The 20,810-nt window shown below is 37.9% G+C and overlaps 1 protein-coding gene across 1 annotated transcript in view; it reads right to left on the bottom strand.

Annotated features, from left to right (window-relative positions):
- Positions 1-20,810, bottom strand: part of Arid2 (AT-rich interaction domain 2) — a 204,426-nt gene that overhangs the window by 59,349 nt on the left and 124,267 nt on the right. Inside the window, exons 5-6 of the mRNA XM_004668537.3 lie at positions 19,676-19,894; positions 16,911-16,978 (exon numbers count right to left, since the gene is read on the bottom strand). Coding sequence (XP_004668594.1) covers positions 16,911-16,978; positions 19,676-19,894 — 287 coding nt within the window. The remainder of the gene's footprint in view (positions 1-16,910; positions 16,979-19,675; positions 19,895-20,810) is intronic.

Raw genomic sequence — 20,810 nt, 5'->3', positions numbered from 1 at the left:
AAACCATAGTAATATTAGAAGTACCTGTGATAATGTCACCAGTAAGAATCAGATATTTCAGATTACTTTTATAATGACCATAATATTTTTGTTTATAGATATTACTGAGACATAGTAAATGGTCCAGTTTTGGTTCCCACATTGGGAAAACAGATATAAGTTACCTTCCAGTTCTCTCTCTCCCCCACCCAATATACACACACACACGTTGTTTATAATTCTACAAGTGCAAAGATATGAAACAAAATCTACTCAACTGTTAGATGATGTCTTTCAAGTCCCAAATCTAAAGCATTACACTGATACATCGTAAACAAAATGAACTTTGCCCCTGCCATATGACTGTAGCTTATGTTATTAATAAGCATGGGGGATAATACTTCAACCTTTTAGTATGTACTTTCTAAAACTGCTTTTTAGAATCAAAGCTTTAACATTTAAAGCTGTTAGTCTGAGTATAAATTCACAGGCTTCAAGAGACCAGCAAAGGGATCTAACAGCATATACAAAAATATGTCTTGAAAAAAGAAGAGTCCAGGACCAGATGGCTTCTCAGCTGAATTCCCATCAAACCTTCATGGAAGAACTCAAACCAATCTTCCTCAAACTGTGCCACACAATTGGAGAACAGGGAAAGTTACCCAACTCCTTTTATGAAGCTACAATCACCCTAATTCCAAAACCAAGTAAAGATGGCACAAGAAAAGAAAACTACTGTCCTATTTCCCTGATGAACTTAGATGCAAAGATCTTGTACAAAATCCTCACAAACCAAATCCAACAACACATCAAAAGCATTATCCACCTTGACCAAGTGGGATTCATCCCAGGAACACAGGGATGGTTCAACATACGGAAATCTGTCAATGTAATACACCGCATAAACAAGGTTAAACATAAAAACCACATGATCATTTCGATAGATGCAGAAAAGGCCTTTGACAATATACCACATCACTTCGTGATCAAAACATTGCAGAGAATTGGCACGGTTGATTCATATCTTAACATAATAAAGGCAATATACAAAGCTCCTAGGGCCCAAATAATACTTAATGGAGAGAGACTGGAAGAATTCCCATTGAGATCAGGAACAAGACAGAGTTGTCCACTCTCACCTCTGCTTCTCAATATAGTACTGGAAGTCCTAGCTCAAGCAATAAGACAGGAGAAGTAAATAAAAGGAATACAATTTGGAAAGAAAGAAGTTAAGTTAGCTCTATTCGCCGATGACATGATTGTATATGTAAGAGACCTGAGAGACTCCATCCCAAAACTCCTGAAGATGATTAACTCCTATAGCAAAGTAGCAGGATACAAAACCAATGCACAAAAATCAGTAGCCTCTCTATATGCAAATGACAAAGATACAGAGAAAGAAATAAGGGACATGGTCCCATTTTCAATGGCCACAACAACAAAAAACCCTGGGAATAACGTTAACCAAGGAAGTGAAAGATCTATACAACAAAAACATAAAAACACTCAAGAAAGAAATTGAGGAGGACTTGAGAAAATGGAAAGACCTCCCATGCTCCTGGATAGACAGAATTAACATTGTGAACATGGCAATCCTACCAAAGGCAATATATAGATTTAATGCAATTCCAATTAAAATCTCTACAGGAGTATAGACCAATGGAATAGACTTGAGGACCCAGACCTTGGGTCAAACAACTATAGCTAGTTGATATTTGATAAAGGCCCTAACAATATAGGCTGGAAAAAAGACGGAATCTTCAACAAATGGTGCTGAACAAACTGGATAACCATATGCAGGAAACTGAAACTTGATCCACACGTTTTGCCATGCACTACACTCAAGTCCAAATGGATCAAAGACCTCAATATAATACCAGAAACTCGACTACTACTGGAAGAAAATATAGGAATTACTTTCCATGATATACGAATGGAAAAAGACTTTCTGAACAAAATCCCAGTAGATCATGATCTTAAACAGTCACTCAACCAATGGGATCACATGAAGCTGAAGTGTTTCTTTACAGACAAGCATACAATAAGAGCAAAGCCAATAGATTACCCACAGAATGGGAGAAAATCTTTATGGGTTATCCAACTGACAGAGGCCTAATCTCTAGAATTTACAAAGAACTCAAAAATCTAAACAGTAAAAAGTGAAACACCCTACTCACAAAATGGGCCAAAGAGCTGAACAGGCAGTTCACAAAGGAAGAAAATACAAATGGCAAACACACACTGAAGAAAATGTTCATCATCAGAAAAATGCAAATTAAAACAACTATGAGATTCCACCTTACCCCAATAAGGATAGCAAACATCAAAAAATCAAATGAAAATGAATGCTGGCGAGGATGTGGAGAAGTAGGAACACTTATCCACTGTTGGTGGGAATGTAAGATGGTACAACCATTTTGGAAATCAATATGGAGACTCCTGAAAAAACTGACTATAGAGATACCAACAGACCCAGTTATTCCCTTACTGGGCATCTACACTAAAACCTTCAGATTTGCTCAACCATGTTTGTAGTGGCTCAATTCGTAATAGCTAAGAGCTGGAATCAACCCAGATGCCCATCACTAGAAGAATGGATAACTAAGATGTGCTACAAAATGGAATTCTATACAGCAGTAAGAAAAAATGACACAATGAAATTTGAGGAAAAATGGTTGAACCTGGAACAGATCATTCTCAGTAAACTTACCCAATCACAGAAAGATAATCACTGCATAGTCTCACTCATCTACAGCACCTAACCTGAATCTACCCAAAAGGCTTACATACCCAGTAAGCATCTCATGGATGAGACAATAAGATGGGTGGGGAGGGAAGGGAGGGCAGTGGAGGGGGTGGGAAACACAAATCTAGGCCCAAATGGCAATGGTACCATAATATTCTACTTCCTAAAAGGCAGATCAAATGGCTGAACCTTTACCAGGCCATTACAGGGAACACCTGAACCAGAAAACACTGGAGAGGGTATGATGAAGACTGACCTTAGTCTTCTACAGCTTCCCTCCCTCCCTCTCTCTTCTCTAACTCTTTTATACTAGTTATCTTTTTCTTTCTTTTCTTAGTGGGCACTGACCTGTAACTCCCAGTACCAGCATGTGGCTATCATCCACAATGAGCTTTTGATCAGGGAGACCTACAAGGTTTCCTAAAAGAGAGACAGAGATTTCTGTCCAAGTACTTGATGACCCACCAAAGGTTAGTGGTAAGACCCTACTGCTGAAGACACCTTAAGTGGTCGACACATAAAATAGAATGGCATGGCTGCAAGCTAGAAGAGTCAGTCCCCAGACAGTCAGCGTGTCTAGTGCCAGGAGGTGCTACATGGGTGACTGGGGGAAAATGACCAATATCTGTCCAAGTAACTCATGGTCTAACCCACTTAGCAGCAAATAACCTGTTGTGATGCCCACACAAATGCAATTGTGGCACATAGCCATGGTGGGGAACCAATTGTTCTTGATTTGGATCCCCTCAGTGGTACGGGACCCATAGCTGGAGCTGGGAAACAAGTCAGAACCATATTTAAACATAAGCCCACTCTCCATTATCAAGCTACCATCAATCATGGGCTACAAGAGGGCCTACACCTATTAAATTCTCTATAAAGAAAGTAAAGGTTATCTCATTTGTCCTGGTGCTAACTTACTCTCCGTTGGAGAATCTGTTTCTGTTTTTCAGATAGATGTAGATCCTAAGGAGAGAGCCACCCCACCATACCTCAAAAGGGCCCTGGCTGAAACTAAGAAAAAATGGTGAAACAAGCAAGGGTGCTGTTTTCCTGGTGAACCAGGTACCAGCACAAGGGTGAAGGAGATCAACACAGAGAAAAATCAACTCCTACCAAATCAGAGAGCCAGAGACCCAGAGGCACCCAACACCTCACCAATGAAGCAGACTAAAAATGAACCTCAAATGGCTCAGGGAAGGTTTGCAGAAGAGGGGGTGGAAAGAATGTCAGAGCCACATGTTGGGTCATGATATGCAGAGACATTTCTCCTACCCATAACTGAGGGCTAACTCCACAATGCATGACCCATATACCTCAACAAGGAAGGGGCAAGGTGAGGGTGTTTGTCACGGATGAGCCCAATAATAGTACCAAACTGATTGTATTTGCTCAATACAAAACTAATTAATAAAAAAAAATTAAAAAATATGTCTTGAGATAAATATGGGTTGGTTACAATAAAAGAATGAGATAATTTTTTAAAACACGATGAACAATAGCTAATAAAAAAGAGTCATAAAAGTATAATAAAAATATCAGATATGGAACTTAAAATGGATTATAAGTACAAAGAAACAAAACAACAAAAAAATTGGCAAAATGTGTAAACTGAAAGAAATAAAAAAATTCTCTACGGCTTGAGAAGACGGCTTAGCGGTTAAGCGCTTGCCTGTGAAGGCTAAGGACCCCGGTTCAAGGCTCAATTCCCCAGGACCCATGTTAGCCAGATGCACAAGGGGGCACATGCATCTGGAGTTTGTTTGCAGTGGCGGGAGGCCCTGATGCGCCCATTCTCTTTATCTTCCTCTTTCTCTTTATGCCTGTCACTCTCAAATAAATAAATAAAACTAAGCAATAAATAAATAAATAAACAAATAAAATTCTGTAACTGAAAATGTAATAACTGAATTTAATAATTCTAGGAATGGGTTTAACATCTGATAAAAGTCAAAAGATGATTAGTGAACTAGAAGAGCAAAAGAAATAGTAAGCTTAAATTATAAAGAGGCAAAAAGATGAAAAGAAAAAAAAATAGAGAAACACCATCCTGTGGAAGGGGAGAATAGGACAGAAACAGTATATAAAAGAGATAAAGAACATTTTGTAAAGCAATTGAAGAATCTCAACTATAGAATTAAAAAGCACTACAAACACCAAGAAAAATAAATAAATAAATGACAGAACATTATAATCATCTCCTGAGAAATAAAGACAAAGGGAAAAATAAGAAACATAAAAAAGGTCAGAGAACTCTGAAAAGCACAATTAAAACTGTAGGAGACTTTATTAGGAAATAGAAGCCAGAAGATGTTGAGATATTTTTATCAAAGTGAAGGAAGAATATACTTACCAATTTATAATTTTCAAGTCAAAATTGTTCACAAGAAAAGAAAGTAAGGGGCTGGGGAGATGACTCAGTCGTCAAAGACACTTTCTTACAAAGCCTGCTGACCCAAATTTGGTTCCCCAGACCCATGTAAAGCCAGATGTACAATGTGGTACATGCATCTGGAGTTCATCTGCAGCAGCAAGAGGTTCTGATATTCTTTCTCTCCTCACAAATACATAAAAATATTGTAAAAATGAATGAAAGAGAAATAAAAACATTCACTTACTAATGAAAATAGAGGAGACTGTTTAGAAGAGTCTTAGGGGATTAAAAAAACCTGAATATATAATTAAATTTTAGGGGAAATGTTTTGAAGAGTATTTTGGTTACAGCATAGTGAATTACTAGTGCAATAAACTTAACATAAATACATGTAAAAATGCTTTCAGAATTGAACACAAGGAGGTGCCAGATAAATCACTGACAAGCAAGAATCGAGTAAGGTAAGCCCAGTGATTATGATTATTCTGTAGTTTTACTTATACACTATTTCCAGATATAAGTATATGGATAAGAAACTCTAATATGAAATCATCAGTGCTACAACAAGGTCAGAACAGACAGATTATGAGGGTAAATCTCAAGCAAAGGAGGGATTGTGCAGAAAAAGGGCTCCATGGAGATCTGCAGAGGGATGCTCTGAGTCTACTAAGTTGTAAGTTCTGCAGCTACAAGCGCTCCAACTTCTAATACAGCTAAAACCAACTCTACTATGAAGAGTCTTTAAATACTAAGAGTCTACCAGAACATAGTTCAAGATTACTAGATAGCTACTAAAAGGTAGAAACATTTACAATGCAATCAATAATATCCATAGCTGATAAAAATTTATAAGACGGAAGAAACTAGGAAATATGACCCATAATCAAGACAAAAAAAATCAGTAGCAGTAAAGAGACCCCTTCCTCAAAAAAGATAATTAAAAAAAACATACAAGGACTTAAAGGATTACTAAATATGTTCAAGGACTCAATGACGAAAAGAAATAGATGATGTAAAAGAGAGCCAAATGAAAGTTTTAGAGTTGATGATAATGAAAATGAACCTGGGTGTTGTGGCTCACATCTTTAATACTACCTCTCGGGAGGCATAAGTAGGTGGATCACCATGAGTTAGAGGCAAACTTGAGAAGACAGTGAATTCCAGGCAAGGCTGGGCTGGAGAGTGAGACCTTACCTCGAAAAATTGAAAAAGATAAAATAAAACAAAATAAACAACAAGACACACTAGAAATGAAAAAGCCCACAACACCGACTTACCTAGAAAATAAAAAAAACATTATGCATACTAAAATATGTAGGAAAAATTGAAAGAAAAGACTTAAAATAAATTAATAGAATATTGGTATCTCTCAACTAATATTATGAGCTATTAAGCATATAAATTTTAGCAAATAAACTAGGAGGTGAATGAAAACACTTTGAAGAAATAATTACCACTTTCCAAATTTCACATAAAATACGGAACCATAGCCTCAAGAAGCCAAAAGACATCAGGTAAGGCATGCAATAACAATTACAATAAGGTACAACACAGCCAAACTAAAATTCAATAATAAAGAAAATGTTTTGAAAATAGCCAAAGAAAAGACCACATACAAAATAAATAAATAAATAAAAGTCCAGGCATGGTGGCACATGCCTTTAAGCCTTTAATTCCAGCACTCAGAAGGCAAAGAGATAAGGAGGATCACAATGAGTTCAAGGCCAATTTGACACTACATAGTGAATTCTAGAACAGCTTGGGCTAGCATGAGATCCTAACTTGAAAAACAAAACAAACCAAAAAACAAGTTCACCTATTTCTTCTCAATAACAGTGTTGAACAAATAAATAATAAAATATTACTTTTAAAGTTTTAAGACAAAATACTAAAATCTATGATTTTATTATACATAAAATATATCCTTTAAACGTGTAAACACAATCAAAATTTCAAGAAAGAAAAGCTGAGAGGTCAAATCAAACAACATCATTAATTTCCTAAAATGTACATAGTTGAAACACACTGTTTTAAAAGCAGATATCGCATCTGCAGAGAGAAGGAAGGAAAAAAAAAATCAACTAGATGCCATCTAAAAGAAAGCAATATAAAAAGTATATGCAAGGTAGGGGGAAAAGTGACACAGCATCAATCATAAAGAATCTACCCTAGGTCAGGGAGATGGCTCAGTATATAAAGTGCTTGTGACTCTGTGTGAATACTAGAGTTCAGATCAATAATAACCCACCTAATGCTGGACCATGTAGCATAGGTGTCTGTAATCCTGGAACACCTACAGTGAGGAAGGGAGGCAGGAGGGAGGAAGATTCTCCAGGAAGTCTGCAGCCCAGTTAGCCTGCTGAATGTAGCAGTGAACAATGAGACTCTGCTGAAATTTGTCCTCCAACCTCCATATGGTATCGTGGCACACTTGTGCCCATACTTACACACATGAACATGCTAGCATACACACATATATAGACAGAAACCAACAACAACAAAAGGAAAGATGGTGTAACTAAGCTAATATACAAAATAGAATATAAAGCAAGAGATATTTTCAGAAGGGGAATATTTCATAATGTTAAGTAATTCATCAGGAAAATGGAACAATTATAGATATAAATAATGAGTTCCAGAGGGTGCGCACACAGAGTGAGTAGGTCAGATCACCCTGTTCTCCCAGCCCTCCTCCCAGTTTCCTGGACCTGGTAGATTCCCCTGCAGCTGGCTTGGGGCTCTTTGGGTCCTACCTTGAGAGCCTGGTGCAGAAGCAGGCCCCTTACACCACCTTTCAGATTGTAGAGCACTGTGTGCCCAACTCCTGGATCCCCTGCTCCAGAGGTGTGCATGTAGTGAGTAGGCCAGAGCTCCTGGCTGGTTCCCCACCTCCCAGTTCCCTGTTCCCTGTGTGGGGGGATGTGGAAGTAGGCCTTTTGCTCTGGTTTCTTGATTGGCCCCTGGGTATCCAAATCCCTGTTCCTCTAAGTCAGAGGGTTCATGGGCCACTGTAGGAGCAGGTCTCTTGCCCCTAGTTCTCGAGCTTAGTCCAGAGCCCCCCCAGGTACCTTTAATGTATCTGCAATCTCCACAATCTGCACATCTGTGGTTATAGCCCCATCTTACACCACAGTACACCAATTTGGTTCACATTTAATGCAGAACACCCACTGAAGATCCTGCAAGGACAAATACTTGCTTCCTCCTCAATAGAATGAAGCGTTTCCCCAAGATGGGTACACCACAGCAGAAGAAAGCCAACAAAGTCAGAAAACAGAGATCTCCACCAACGATGCCTAGTCCACAAAGGAAGCCTCCAATGAGATCACAGAGAAATCAACAGAAATTCATTCCCAAAATGAACACACAACAACCAATGAGACCCTGATCAAAAGAATTGCTGAACTGGAAGCAAACCATCAAAAAAACCTAACAATTATATTGATGAAAGTGAGCAGAATTGTCTCTTAGAGCTGAACAGCTTTTGACAGTAAGCTTAACTTGGTTGAGAAAAAGTTAGAACCCTGAAAAAAAATAGAAATGAATTGAAGTTGAGTCAACCAATGGAAGATCTCAAGAACCAACTGATTAAGCTTTCTTTATGAAGACTTGATCAAATGCAACAATGAATTCCAGGAAGCATCAAGAAAATCAGAACTTGACTTCCGGGTAAGATGGTAGCCTAGGAGCCACACCAAACTAGTCTAGGGAGGGATTTAAGCAAAACCACAGCAAAATACACTCTTCTTCTGAAAAGTAAAGGAGTATAAGTTATTGTTAAACACAGCAGAGAAGCAGGAGAAACCAAGATCCACCAGAAAGGAGGAAAATGGCCAGAATGCCACTGAGGCACTTGTAGTAAGCTGATCCTCTTGGTCTGCAAACCCACACAGCACCGCCTTGCCAGGTGCACCAAGTAGCTGCAGCAGCACAAACCAAACAAGGGGATTTTTCAACCTCATCAGCCTCCTTGCAAAATTAAGAAATCTGAAGGAAAGACAGCTGAGATCAACTAAGGAGCTATTGAAAGGGATACAGGTGGAACTGCATGAGCAATTCCAGGAGTCTGCACTCTCTCATTCCTTAACAATCAGAACCTCAAACTTCCAGCACTCAGCCCCCCGTGGCAGCACATCCAGCACAGCTGATCAGAACTCCAGCTCCACAGCACAACACAGAGGGATTGAGGTGAGCACTCATCATTGGTGAGATTGGAAGATAACCCAAAAGGTAACGAGGCTGACTGAACAAAACAAAACAACAACAACAACAAACCAGGTACATAGGCCTGCACTGGAAGAACTAATCTCTCTTTCCATGTCAGGGCAGGTTATGGGTTACATATTTTTGGTTGGCTTTACCATTTTTAAATAAGCTGTATTTGGGGGCTGAATACTGTTGCCTTTGATGATTCAGATTTATAGGGCCTTTGTCTTTTGCTTTTGTCATTATTGGGGGCAGGGTCTGATTTAGATCCAGGCTGACTTGGAACACAATTCAGAACAGAAATCTCTACCTTTCACCTGACAAGATTAAGGCATAGGACAATACACACCCTTAGGGATTTTGGTTTTATAAGACTATCTGTTTGTTTTAATCCCCACAATTGCATATTCTGTGCTGGATTTTTATTGAATGTGTATATTACTCAGTTGAAGCTGAGAATTTGCAGAAAATTAATTGTTCCACCCAGTCTACTAGAATACTTGCTTAGCAAGCAAACTCAACACTTAGGATTATTTCTGCAGCTGGATTGGGGTATAAGAGCTACACCTGGTACTTTAAACTCATATCCTGAAAGTATATAAAGGTGGATTGCCACTTCTAAGAACACTGCAGATAAGTAGAAAACCCAAGCATCAAATCAATTCATGATGCAAAAGTCACTACATTATAATACAAGAAACAGAGAATAAAGACAATACAGCCCCACCAAAAATTATAAATCTATCATAAATGATCACCAATGAGAATGTTTTAGATGAAATGCCTGGCAAAGATTTCAAAAGAATTATTGTATCTATACTCCAACAAATCAAAGAAGAAATGAAAGGAATTAATGAAAAAAAAAAAAAAAACTCCTAAAAGAGAACACAAGTAACTAGCTTAATGAAATAAGGAGGTCATTACAGGACATGAGTAAGGAAGTAGAAATACTGATGAAAAACCAGGCTGAAATCCTAACTCTGAAGAACACATCATTCAAATAAAAAAAACTCCGTGGAAAGTCTCACCAGTAGAATGAATGAAGGAGAGAACAGAATATCTAAACTAGAAGACCAGGTGACAGAATACAGTCCAAAAAAGAGAAAACAGGCTAATAATAAGGTATGAATGGGAATCAAAATATCAAACATAAGAATTCAGGGAATAGTAGCAGGAGAAGAATTTCAACCCAGAGGATTAGTAGGTGTTTTCACTAAAATCATAGAAGAAAATTTTCTCCAAATTGGGAAAGAAATGTCAGTGCAGACACAAGAAGCTTTTAGAACACCAGACAAAACCTGGAAAGAACCTCTCCTCACCATGTTATAACTAGACTACTAAGCACACACACCAAAGAAAGTATATTGAAAACACTTAGAGAGAAAAAACAAGTCCCTACAAAGGCAAGAAAATCAAAATCATAGCAGATTACTCAACACGAACTTTAAAAGCCAGAAGGGCTTGGAATGATATATTCCAAGTTCTGAAAGAACAACTGTTAACTATAATTACTTTATCCTACAAAGCTATCTTTCCAAATTGATGGAGAAATAAGGACATTCCACAATGAAAACAGGCTAAAGGAATTTATGAAAACTAAACCAGCTCTACAGAAAATACTTGAAGGAATTCTTCACACCACCTAAAAGAAATGAGTAAAGGGAAAAAAGGAAACACTACAAAATAAGAAGCATGACAAGAATAAATACATACTTTTCAATAATAACTGTTAATATCAATAGCCTCAATACTCCAACCAAAAGAAAAAGGCTTGCAGACTGGATTAGTGGGAGCAGGCTTATGGGTTATATAGCCCGTTTTCCTATGCCAGTGTTTGGCACACTCTCCTGTTGCTATGGCCCACCTTATGTTGGCCAGGAGGTGATGTCCACCCACCGCTCATGCCATAGTTTTCCCTGCCATTGTGGAGCTTCCTCTTGAGCCTGTAAGCCAAAATAAACCTCTTTTTCCCAGAAGCTGCTCTTGATTGGGTGATTTCTATCAGCAATGCGAAATGGACTACAACATTTAAGTAGTACTGAGGAGTGAGATTGTGCTAGACACCTGACTGTGTGACCTTGGCCTTTTGGAGCTGATTTTCAAGAGGAATGTGGAAGGATTTGAAACCTTGGCCTAAGAGATGCCTTGCAGTGTTGTAAGTACAGCTTGATGGACTATTCTGGTCTGAGCTGCAAGACCTGAATGTAGTAAGAACTATGGACTGTGAGGTTTGGCTTATGAGGCATGAGAAAGAGCTTTGCTTGGACTGGGCTAGCAGTTTTGTGTGAGAAGTTTGCTCTTATGCCCATGTCCTGAGAAGTTGTGCAGGGCTGCTTTGCATAGAAATGAACTGGTATGAGCAGAGGGATATGGCACAGAAAAAAATGAAATCTTTGGGCCTAAACTGCTACCCATTCACGTGAAAACTGTGTGAGAGATTATAACCTTTGAGACTGGGCTAGCTGACCTGCACCAGGGCAACAAGAATGTAGACTCTTTTGAAGGGGCCTGAGTGCTCAAAGAGTGCCCTGTTCTTCAAAGTCTGCTTTATCCCCCCTGGATTAACAAATTGGCACCCTACCTGGTATTGTGGAGTGTACGAAATACAGGAAAGAGGGTCATTGAGTTTGCAACATGGTCTTGTGTTTTGAAAATAGCCATGGGTAGTGTGAAGCAGGTTTGCTAGGTGCCTGCATGGAGACCCCATGGGCCTATGAGGATAAACAGTGGCTTGCAATGGAGACCAAGTAGAGATGCCAGGACCATGAGATGGCTGTGAAGGAAAGCTGCCGGCCCCATGAAGTTTTCCAGGACTGTGAGTAGACTAGCTGAAGGGGCAGAATTGGAATGCCAGAGACTTGTTGCTGGTTTGAATTAATGGACTTGGAGATTTGTCACTGGCTAGAGTTGTTGGACTTGAAGCTATAGAGTATGATGTTTGCCCTGGCTGTTTTAAATCTTGTATTGGTTAAATGTTTCTTTGCTATGCCCAATGCCATCTTTTGCAGTGTGAATGTTTATTCTGTGGCATTATGGGTTTTGGGGGGTTGTTTTTTGGTATTATGGCTCAATTAAAAAATCTTGGACTATGGGGATGTATGAATATCATTGGAATTGATAGAAACTATGGGAACTTTTAAAGTTGGACTGAATACATTGTATTTTACATCACATATGGATATGAGTTTATGGGGGCCAGGGGTGGAATGTGGTTGTTTGCTTCAGGTGTCCCCCATAAACTTAGGTGTTCTGAATGCTAGGTTCCCAGCTGATGAATATTTGGGAATTAATGTCTCCTGGAGGGAGTGTATTGCTGGGGGCGGGCTTATGGGTGTTATAGCCAGTTTCCCCATGCCAGTGTTTGGCACACTTTCCTGTTGCTGTTGTCCACCTCATGTTGGCCAGGGGGTGATGTCCACCCTCCGCTCATGTCATTGTTTTCCCTGCCATTGTGGAGCTTCCCCTTGAGCCTATAAGCCAAAATAAACCTCTTTTTCCCAGAAGCTCCTCTTAGTTGGGTGATTTCTATTAGCAATGTGAACCAGACTGCAACTAAAAAAAGTCCAGGCCTAGATGGATTCACTGGTGAATTTTTACCAGACCTTCATGGAAGGACTAACACCAATGTGTCTCAAACTTTTTCATAAAATATAAAAGGAAGGAATTCTGCTGAACTCCTTCTATGAAGCCAACATCACACTGATACCAAAAGCAGACAAATACAGAATAAAAACAGAAAATTACAGACCAATCTCCCTCATGACATAGATATAAAAATTCTCAGCAAAATATTGGAAAACAGACTGCAAGAATATATCAGAATGATTATTCACCCCAACCAAGTTGGCCTTACCCCAAGGATACAGGGATGGTTCAACATATGCAAATCAATAAATGTAAAAAGTCATTTAAATGATCTGAAGGACAAAAATCACATGATCATCTCAACAGATGCAGAAAAGGCATTTGACAAAATCTAACATCCCATCACGGTAAAAGTATTATAGAAACTGGGAATACAAGAAACATCTCAACATTATAAAAGCTATTTATGACAAACCTACAACCAACATAATAATAATGGTGGAAAATTTGAAGCTTTTCCACTAAATTCAGGAACTAAACAAGGGCGTCCACAATCCCCACTGTTATTTAATAAAGTACTAGAAGTCTTATCAATAGCAATAAGGCAAGAGACATTCATAAATGTATTCAAAGGACCCTAAAGACTCAACCAGCAAATTGTTAGCACTGATAAACACTTGTAGCAATGTAGCAGGATACAAAATAAATACAGAGAAGTCAGCAGCTTTCCTACATACTAACAACAAACATGCAGAGGATGATATCAGGGAATCTCTTCAATTCACAACTGCCTTAAAAAATAAAAGTACCTTGGAATAAACTTAACCAAGGAAATGAAAGATCTCTACAATTTGAGCTTTCAAACACTCGACAGAGAAATTGCAGAAGACACAAAGAAATGGAAAGACATCCCATGTTCTTGGATTGGAAGAAACAATATTGTGAAAATGTCAATGTTACCAAAAGCAGTCTACACATTTAATAAAATCCCCATTAAAATTCTAATGGCATTCTTCACAGAAATAAAAATAACAATCCTAAAATTCATTTGGAAACACAAAAAACCTCAAATAGCCAAAATAGTTTTGAGGAACAAAAGTATGTCTGGTGGTATCACCATACCCGACTTTAAGCTATAATATAAAGCCATTGTAACAAAAACAGCATGGTACTGCACAAAGACAGACACATAGATCAATGGAACAGAATAGAGGACCCAAATGTTAATCTAGGCAGCTACAGCCATCTGATCTTTGACAAAAATGCCAAAAATACTCATTGGAGTAAGACAGTCTCTTCAACAAGTGGTGCTTGGAAAACTGGAGATTATGTATATATATGGATGAAAATAGATCCTTGTCTTTCTCCATGCACAAGAATCAAATCCAAGTGGATCAGGGACCTTAATATCAGACCTGAAACTGAAGTTGCTAGAAGGTAGGGGAAACCCTTCAACATATTGGCATAGGTAATAACTTTCTGAATATAACCCCAATTACTCAGAAAATAAAACCACTAATCAACCAGTGGGATCTCAAGAAATTACAAAGCTTTTGTACAGCAAAGGACACTGTGAATAGAGCAAAGAGACAACCTACGGAATGGGAGAAAAATCTTTGCCAGCTACAAATTTGACCAAGGATTAATATCCAGAATATACAAAGAACTAAAAAACCGAACAATAAGAAATCAAACAACTCAATTAAAAAATGGGCTAAGGAGTTAAATAGACAGTTCTCAAAGGAAGAAATACAGATAGCATACAAACATCTAAAATAGTGTTCTACATCCTTAGCCAAGAGGGAAATGCAAAGTAAAACTACCTTGAGATTACACCTCTGTCCTGTCAGAATGGCTACCATCAAGAAAACAAATGATGATGTTGGCAAGAATGCTTAATTCCACTGTTGGTGGGAATGTAATCCAGTAAAGCCATTGTGGAAATCAATGTGGAGGTTCTTGAGACAGCTAAAAATAGATTTACCATTTTGATCCAGGTATAGCACTCCTAGGCAAAAATCCTAATGACTCTTCTCACTACCTTAGAGATACTTGCACAACCACATTCATTGTTGCTCTATTCCAAATAGCTAGTAAATGGAACCAGCCTAGATGTCCCTCCACTGATAAATGGGTAATAAAGATTTGATACATTTACACAATAGAGTTCTACTCCCTGGTAAAGAAAAATGAAATTATTATATTTCCAGGGAAATGGGTGGATCTGAAGGGGATTATACTAAGTGAGGTAACCCAGGCCCACAAAGCCAAATGTCACATGTTCTCTATTATATGTGGATCTTCAAATGTATAGACTTGGGTGTGAGATGGAACCAAAAAATGGTAGCAGAGGCCAGTAAGCTAGAAAAAGGTTATAAGGGAGGGAGGAAAGGGAAGGAATTAAGGGTATGGTATTGTATATATTTAAGTCAAGAACAGATTATAGGGAGAGGGAAGGCCTAAGTGAGGTCAAGGGAAGAGATTGTGTACAAGAAGGGAGGGGGAGAGAGTCAATCAAAATTCAAGATATTCTGAATAAGACATATGAAAACCTACTTTATTGAATAATGGCACATCCAGAAGCCATGGATTGTTACTGGAAAATTTTCAGTCCCAGGGATGGGATATCTTCCAGTGAGTTGTTGGCCAAGGAAGTCCCTGTTGCCTCCAAAATATTATAGGCTATTGTCAAGGCCCTTGGTTTTCCATGAGAAAAAGATGGTAAGACTCTATTGCTAAAAACTTCACATACCTGAGTGGCAAAGTCACTGAGAATCAGCTGGTGTTGAGCTGAAAACCTTTTCCCTGTAGACCAGTAAACTGAAAAGAGGGAAAAGCTGCAATGTATGCAGCCTTATGAGAGACAGAAATCATCAGCAGTGAAAATTGTGGACATTGGAAGCCTCAAGTTTTCCAGATAGGGCCAAGGCCTGAACGGGTGCAACAGTGGCATGTCTGCTCTGGGGGAAACCCACTGCTCTCTAACTGGATTAAAGGCCCACTCTATGGGAGGGAATACATGCCTGGTTCTGAAAACCTAATCAAAAGCCTATGGCAGGGGAGGTCATGAGCCTTAGGGGCATAAAGCCTGCTCCTGTCTGGATATATACACATATTACTCTCACCAAACTGCCCTGAAAGCACTACACTTGATGTTCATACTTATATATTAATGTTATTCTCACTTCTGGTTAGAGAATTTTCTCTTTTCAGATGGCGATGAACACTGGGATGACCCATAAGGCAAGATAGTGCTGAGGAGGAGGGATAGAGGAGTGTCCAGCACTGAAACATCTCTATCACATCCTCCAAGGCTTATGGTTCATTGCAGAATAGGTGGCGGAAGGAATGTAAGAGCCAAAGGAAGGGTACCACTCCTTACATGCAACTGTCCAGACAGAAACTGGCCTCAATATTCATGACCTCGCAGTGCCTAGCAACACCTACATACAAGAACCTCATAATAGGATAAAAAGATGATGACATCAAATTAAAAGAAAGACAATTTAGACAGCATTTTATTCATGTCTGGTCATGGTTGCTGACCTGTAGTATACAACCAGTTTTTCTTTTTCAGACATAAATTCACAGATGTTAGGTATGGACAATGTACCTGTAACCATAGTGCTAGTGACCCAGAGACAGGAAGAGCCTGGGGCAGGAACACCTGCTTGTCTCCCTAGTGAGTCAAGCCAGTGAGAGGCCCTATTTTCAAAGATGTGCATGGGATTCCTAAGGAGCAACACCTGAAGTTCTGGCCTCCTCATGCGTGAACACACATGTGGACTTGCACCTGCATCCATGGACACACACACATGAAGTAAATAATTGTGGGACACACAGAAATAAAGTTTCTTGAAACTCAGAGTCATAGTTACACAATTATATCCTCTAAATAACTACATATATAGTCATGCAAACATCAAGTATTAGGAAATAATCATATACGTAAAACCATCTGATTCACAATTAATTTGTCTACAGTTATCTCAATGGTTTAACATTTTAAATGTGAATTACCTTAACAAAATCTCTGTCAGTCTTTTCTTTCCATTCTTCTCCAAACACAGTAGAAAAGGATCCTAAAGCTAAAGTGCAAATGCAATTAACAATTTAATTCTCAATATTATATACTTTTGAAAAACTATACAACTACATATTAATTCAACTTCATTTAAAATTGGGGTAAATCACAGTACTAGTGATGAATACCAATGGACTGCAGAAATCATCTTTTGAAATATTATTTTTAAATTTAGAACTGAAAAAATCTATGGCTTTTACAAACTAAACAATGCTGGCTGAGAATATCTTAGTGGTACAGCATGCAGGAAGCCCTGAGCTTGATCACAAATAATACTTTTTCATAAGTTATATGGACAATTCACACTGTACAAAGTGTACAATAAGGAATTCTTCATAAATAATAATTTCTACAAATGAAATCACCTTTCAGGAGAATTATCCACAGAGATTTTCAAAATATAAACCACTAATGTTTAAGAATAGGGAATCTCCATAGAGAAGCTCCTACATACTCAGTAACTCTAAACTCTCTTGTACTATTGAAAATGATAGATTACTCCTAAAACAGCATATTTCCTGGGGGAGGTGAGTGCTAGGAAGATGGCCCAGTAGTTAAAGGGGTTTGCTTGTAAAGTCTGCTGACCTGGGGTTCAATTCCCAAGTCATATACCTAAGCCAACACAAAAAGTGGCACAAACATCTGGTGTTCATTTGTAACAGCAAGAGCCTTGGCGTGCATGCACCACGCACTCACGCACACACATATACACTTAAATAATTTAAAAACCAGTGCTTGCTAAATTACTAACATTTAAGATTGCAACACTGCATTTAACCCTTTTGACAAATAAAAAGCCAAAGGATTAAAAAGTTAAAATATTAAGTGGAGGGGTGGGGAGGGAGGGAATTACCATGGGATATATTTTATAATCATGGAAAATGTTAATAAAAATTAAAAAAAAATGTTAAAAAATTAAATAAAAAGTAATGGTCTTTGTTTCGTCCTCATGTAACCAAGAATAGTGCAGAGAATAAGAACTAATTCTCACTGATGTTTAAACTATTTTATAATTTGTCTTAATATGTACATGGAAAATCTCAAAGAGTTTACTTAGAAAATCCCAAATAAAATTGTTTGAAAAGTTCACCACTTAATTCAAGTCAAATTATACAAAATGAATTCATTTCCAACTGTCTTGATATATAAGATACAATTTTTTAAATGAAATTAAAATTTAAAACAAAAAACATGAATCTGGGGCCAAAGAGATGGCTTAGCAGCTAAGACACTTGCTTTGTGAAGCCTAAGGACCCAGGTTCAATTCCTCAATACACACATAAGCCAGATGCACAAGGTAGTGCATGCATCTGGAGTTCATTTGCAGTGGCTAGAGGCCATGGGGTACCCATTCTCCTCCCCCTCAAATAAATAAATAAAATAGTTAAAAAAAGCTACGAATCTATAAAATGCTATTATAAGTTGTCTGATAAACTGGGTAGGATGGGCTATAAATACAGCTTTGCACAAGACAAAGTAATTCCAATAAACGTGTGTACTGTATGTTTTAATAAAACATACTTTCTTCAAGCAAGGTTACAGTTGGAATAAAAGGACATAGACTGTTGGAAAATAAATAATTGTATGTATATCACATTTGGCTGACATAGACACACATAAAAGAAAAAAAGATTATGAGCAGGAAAAGACTCCAAAAATATTTTCTACTCATGTCCTATTAGAAAATTGAGTGGCTTGGTTGCTGTAGAATAACCATTGTTTAAGAGATAATTTAGGAGAAAATTATGAAAACATACAACTGTCAAATTCTACAATAAAAAGGATATGAAATAGTGACATATGCTTAATTGATTTAAAAACTAGAGATACAGGACTAGTAGAAATAGATTTCAAGAAGTACTTTCTTCCATGTTCTAGTTTTTTATTTTTATTTATTTATTTGACAGAAGAAAAGAGAGAGAAAGAACACACGTGCACACGAAACCGGGGCCTACTGCCACTGCAAACAAACTCCAGATGCAGGCGCCCTTTATGCATCTGGCTTATGTGGGTCCTGAGGAATTGAACCTAGGTCCTTTGGCTTTGCAGGCAAATGCCTTAACCACTAAGCCATTCCTCCAGCCCCCAGGTTCTAGTTTTATCAGAATTTTATAAGAACCAATCTTTCCAATTTATGAAACCCATACTACTCTAAATCTCTAGATTTAGTGTTCAAATACCTAAAGATATAAACACCTCCAATATTTGTCATCTATCTATCTTTCTTTACAGCTATATTTATTTATTTAATTATTTTTCTAGGTAGGGTGTCACTCTAACCCAGGCTGAACTGGCACTTACTCTATTTTCCCGGTTGGTCTTTAACTCAAGTGATTCTCCTCCCTCTTCTTCCTGAGTGCTGGGATTAAAGGCATGCTCCATCATGCCTGGCTTCTTTTTATTTTATTGGTTACATTTATTTTTACAGTAGGGTCTTACGCTAGCCCAGGCTGACTTTAGAACTACTGCTCTGTAACCCAGGCTGGCCTTTACAATCTTTAGACTCCCAAGTGTAAGAATTAAAGGCATTCAGCCACTATGCCAAACTGCCAAATGTTTTTATTATCTTAATAAAATGCACTTAATATGAGCAAATGTGTAATATATTTTACTGACAGATAGAAAACATTTTTCTCCTTACAAGCCTTGAAAGAAAAATATCTTTGTGGAATCATCATTTAAAATGTTTGCCAAAACTTACTGTCATCAAACACACCAGCATTAGCAAGTAATAAAGTGATGATTTTGGGATCTTTTTCAAGTTGCATGACATGCTTGCTTTCATTTGACAGGAGGGTGCACACATTGATAGCAAAGTCCACTTCATTGGGGAGTCCAGACAACAGTGAGAGCACCAATTTATTATAATCATTTGGCGAATTAAAATCCATAGATAGCCCATAACTCTGCCGTAGGTAATCTAATAGAGGAAAAAGAACAGAACACCACTTAAAATATGTTAGGGACTGAATGACCTTATAGTTACTACCTTCTGAATGCAGAAGAAATCCACCCCTCCCTTTCTTTTCTCCTTTCCTGCCTCTTATTTATATTGTGCCTAGGTTAAAATCGTCCAATTTTCTCTATTTTATAAGTTTACACATTGTTAAAATTTATATTCTTGAAAAAGTATTAAAATATAAATATACACTTACCTTTTTGGACATCACTGGCAGAGCATTAGTAAATCACTATTTTACTTTATCTAGACTATACTTTTAGTGGATATATTCAAATATAAGTATCAGTAAAAAGTTATGCTTTTTACTGTTAAAATTCTATAAATATGGGCAAACACATACAGCTTTGAACTACAACACATATTAGATGAAGCCATTCTGTATGTCATGCTCCTTTGCTGTCCATCTCATCCCCAATTCCTGTTGTACCTCTCATCCTGCACCTGGTCCTTAGCTTTGTTTTATTTCAAAATACCAAATCTACGCGATCATACCTTTTTGGCCTGTTTTTTTTTCATTTAGCAAAATGCTTTTGAGATAACCTCATTGATATTTGGATTAGTAATCCATTTCTTTCTAAACATAGTTCATCCGTTCTTTAGATGAAGGACATTTTTGTGGTTTCTGGTTTGGAACACCTATAAATAACATTTATATTCTAGCCAGGGATGGTGGCTCATGCCTTTAATCCCAGCACTTGGGAAGCAGAGAATTACAGTGAGTTCAAGGCCACCCTGAGACTACACAGTGAGTTCCATGTCAGTCTAGACTAGAATGAGGGAGACCCTACCTCAAAAAACAAATATTCACATTCTGGACTTTGGGTAAAACATTTTATCCCCCACTTCCTTTCCCTTCCTCCTTCTCCCTCCCTTC

The sequence above is a fragment of the Jaculus jaculus genome, chromosome 6 (assembly GCF_020740685.1).
Source record: "Jaculus jaculus isolate mJacJac1 chromosome 6, mJacJac1.mat.Y.cur, whole genome shotgun sequence".
NCBI classification, from domain to species: Eukaryota; Metazoa; Chordata; class Mammalia; order Rodentia; family Dipodidae; genus Jaculus; species Jaculus jaculus.
This window is presented reverse-complemented; position numbering and strand designations above follow the sequence as displayed.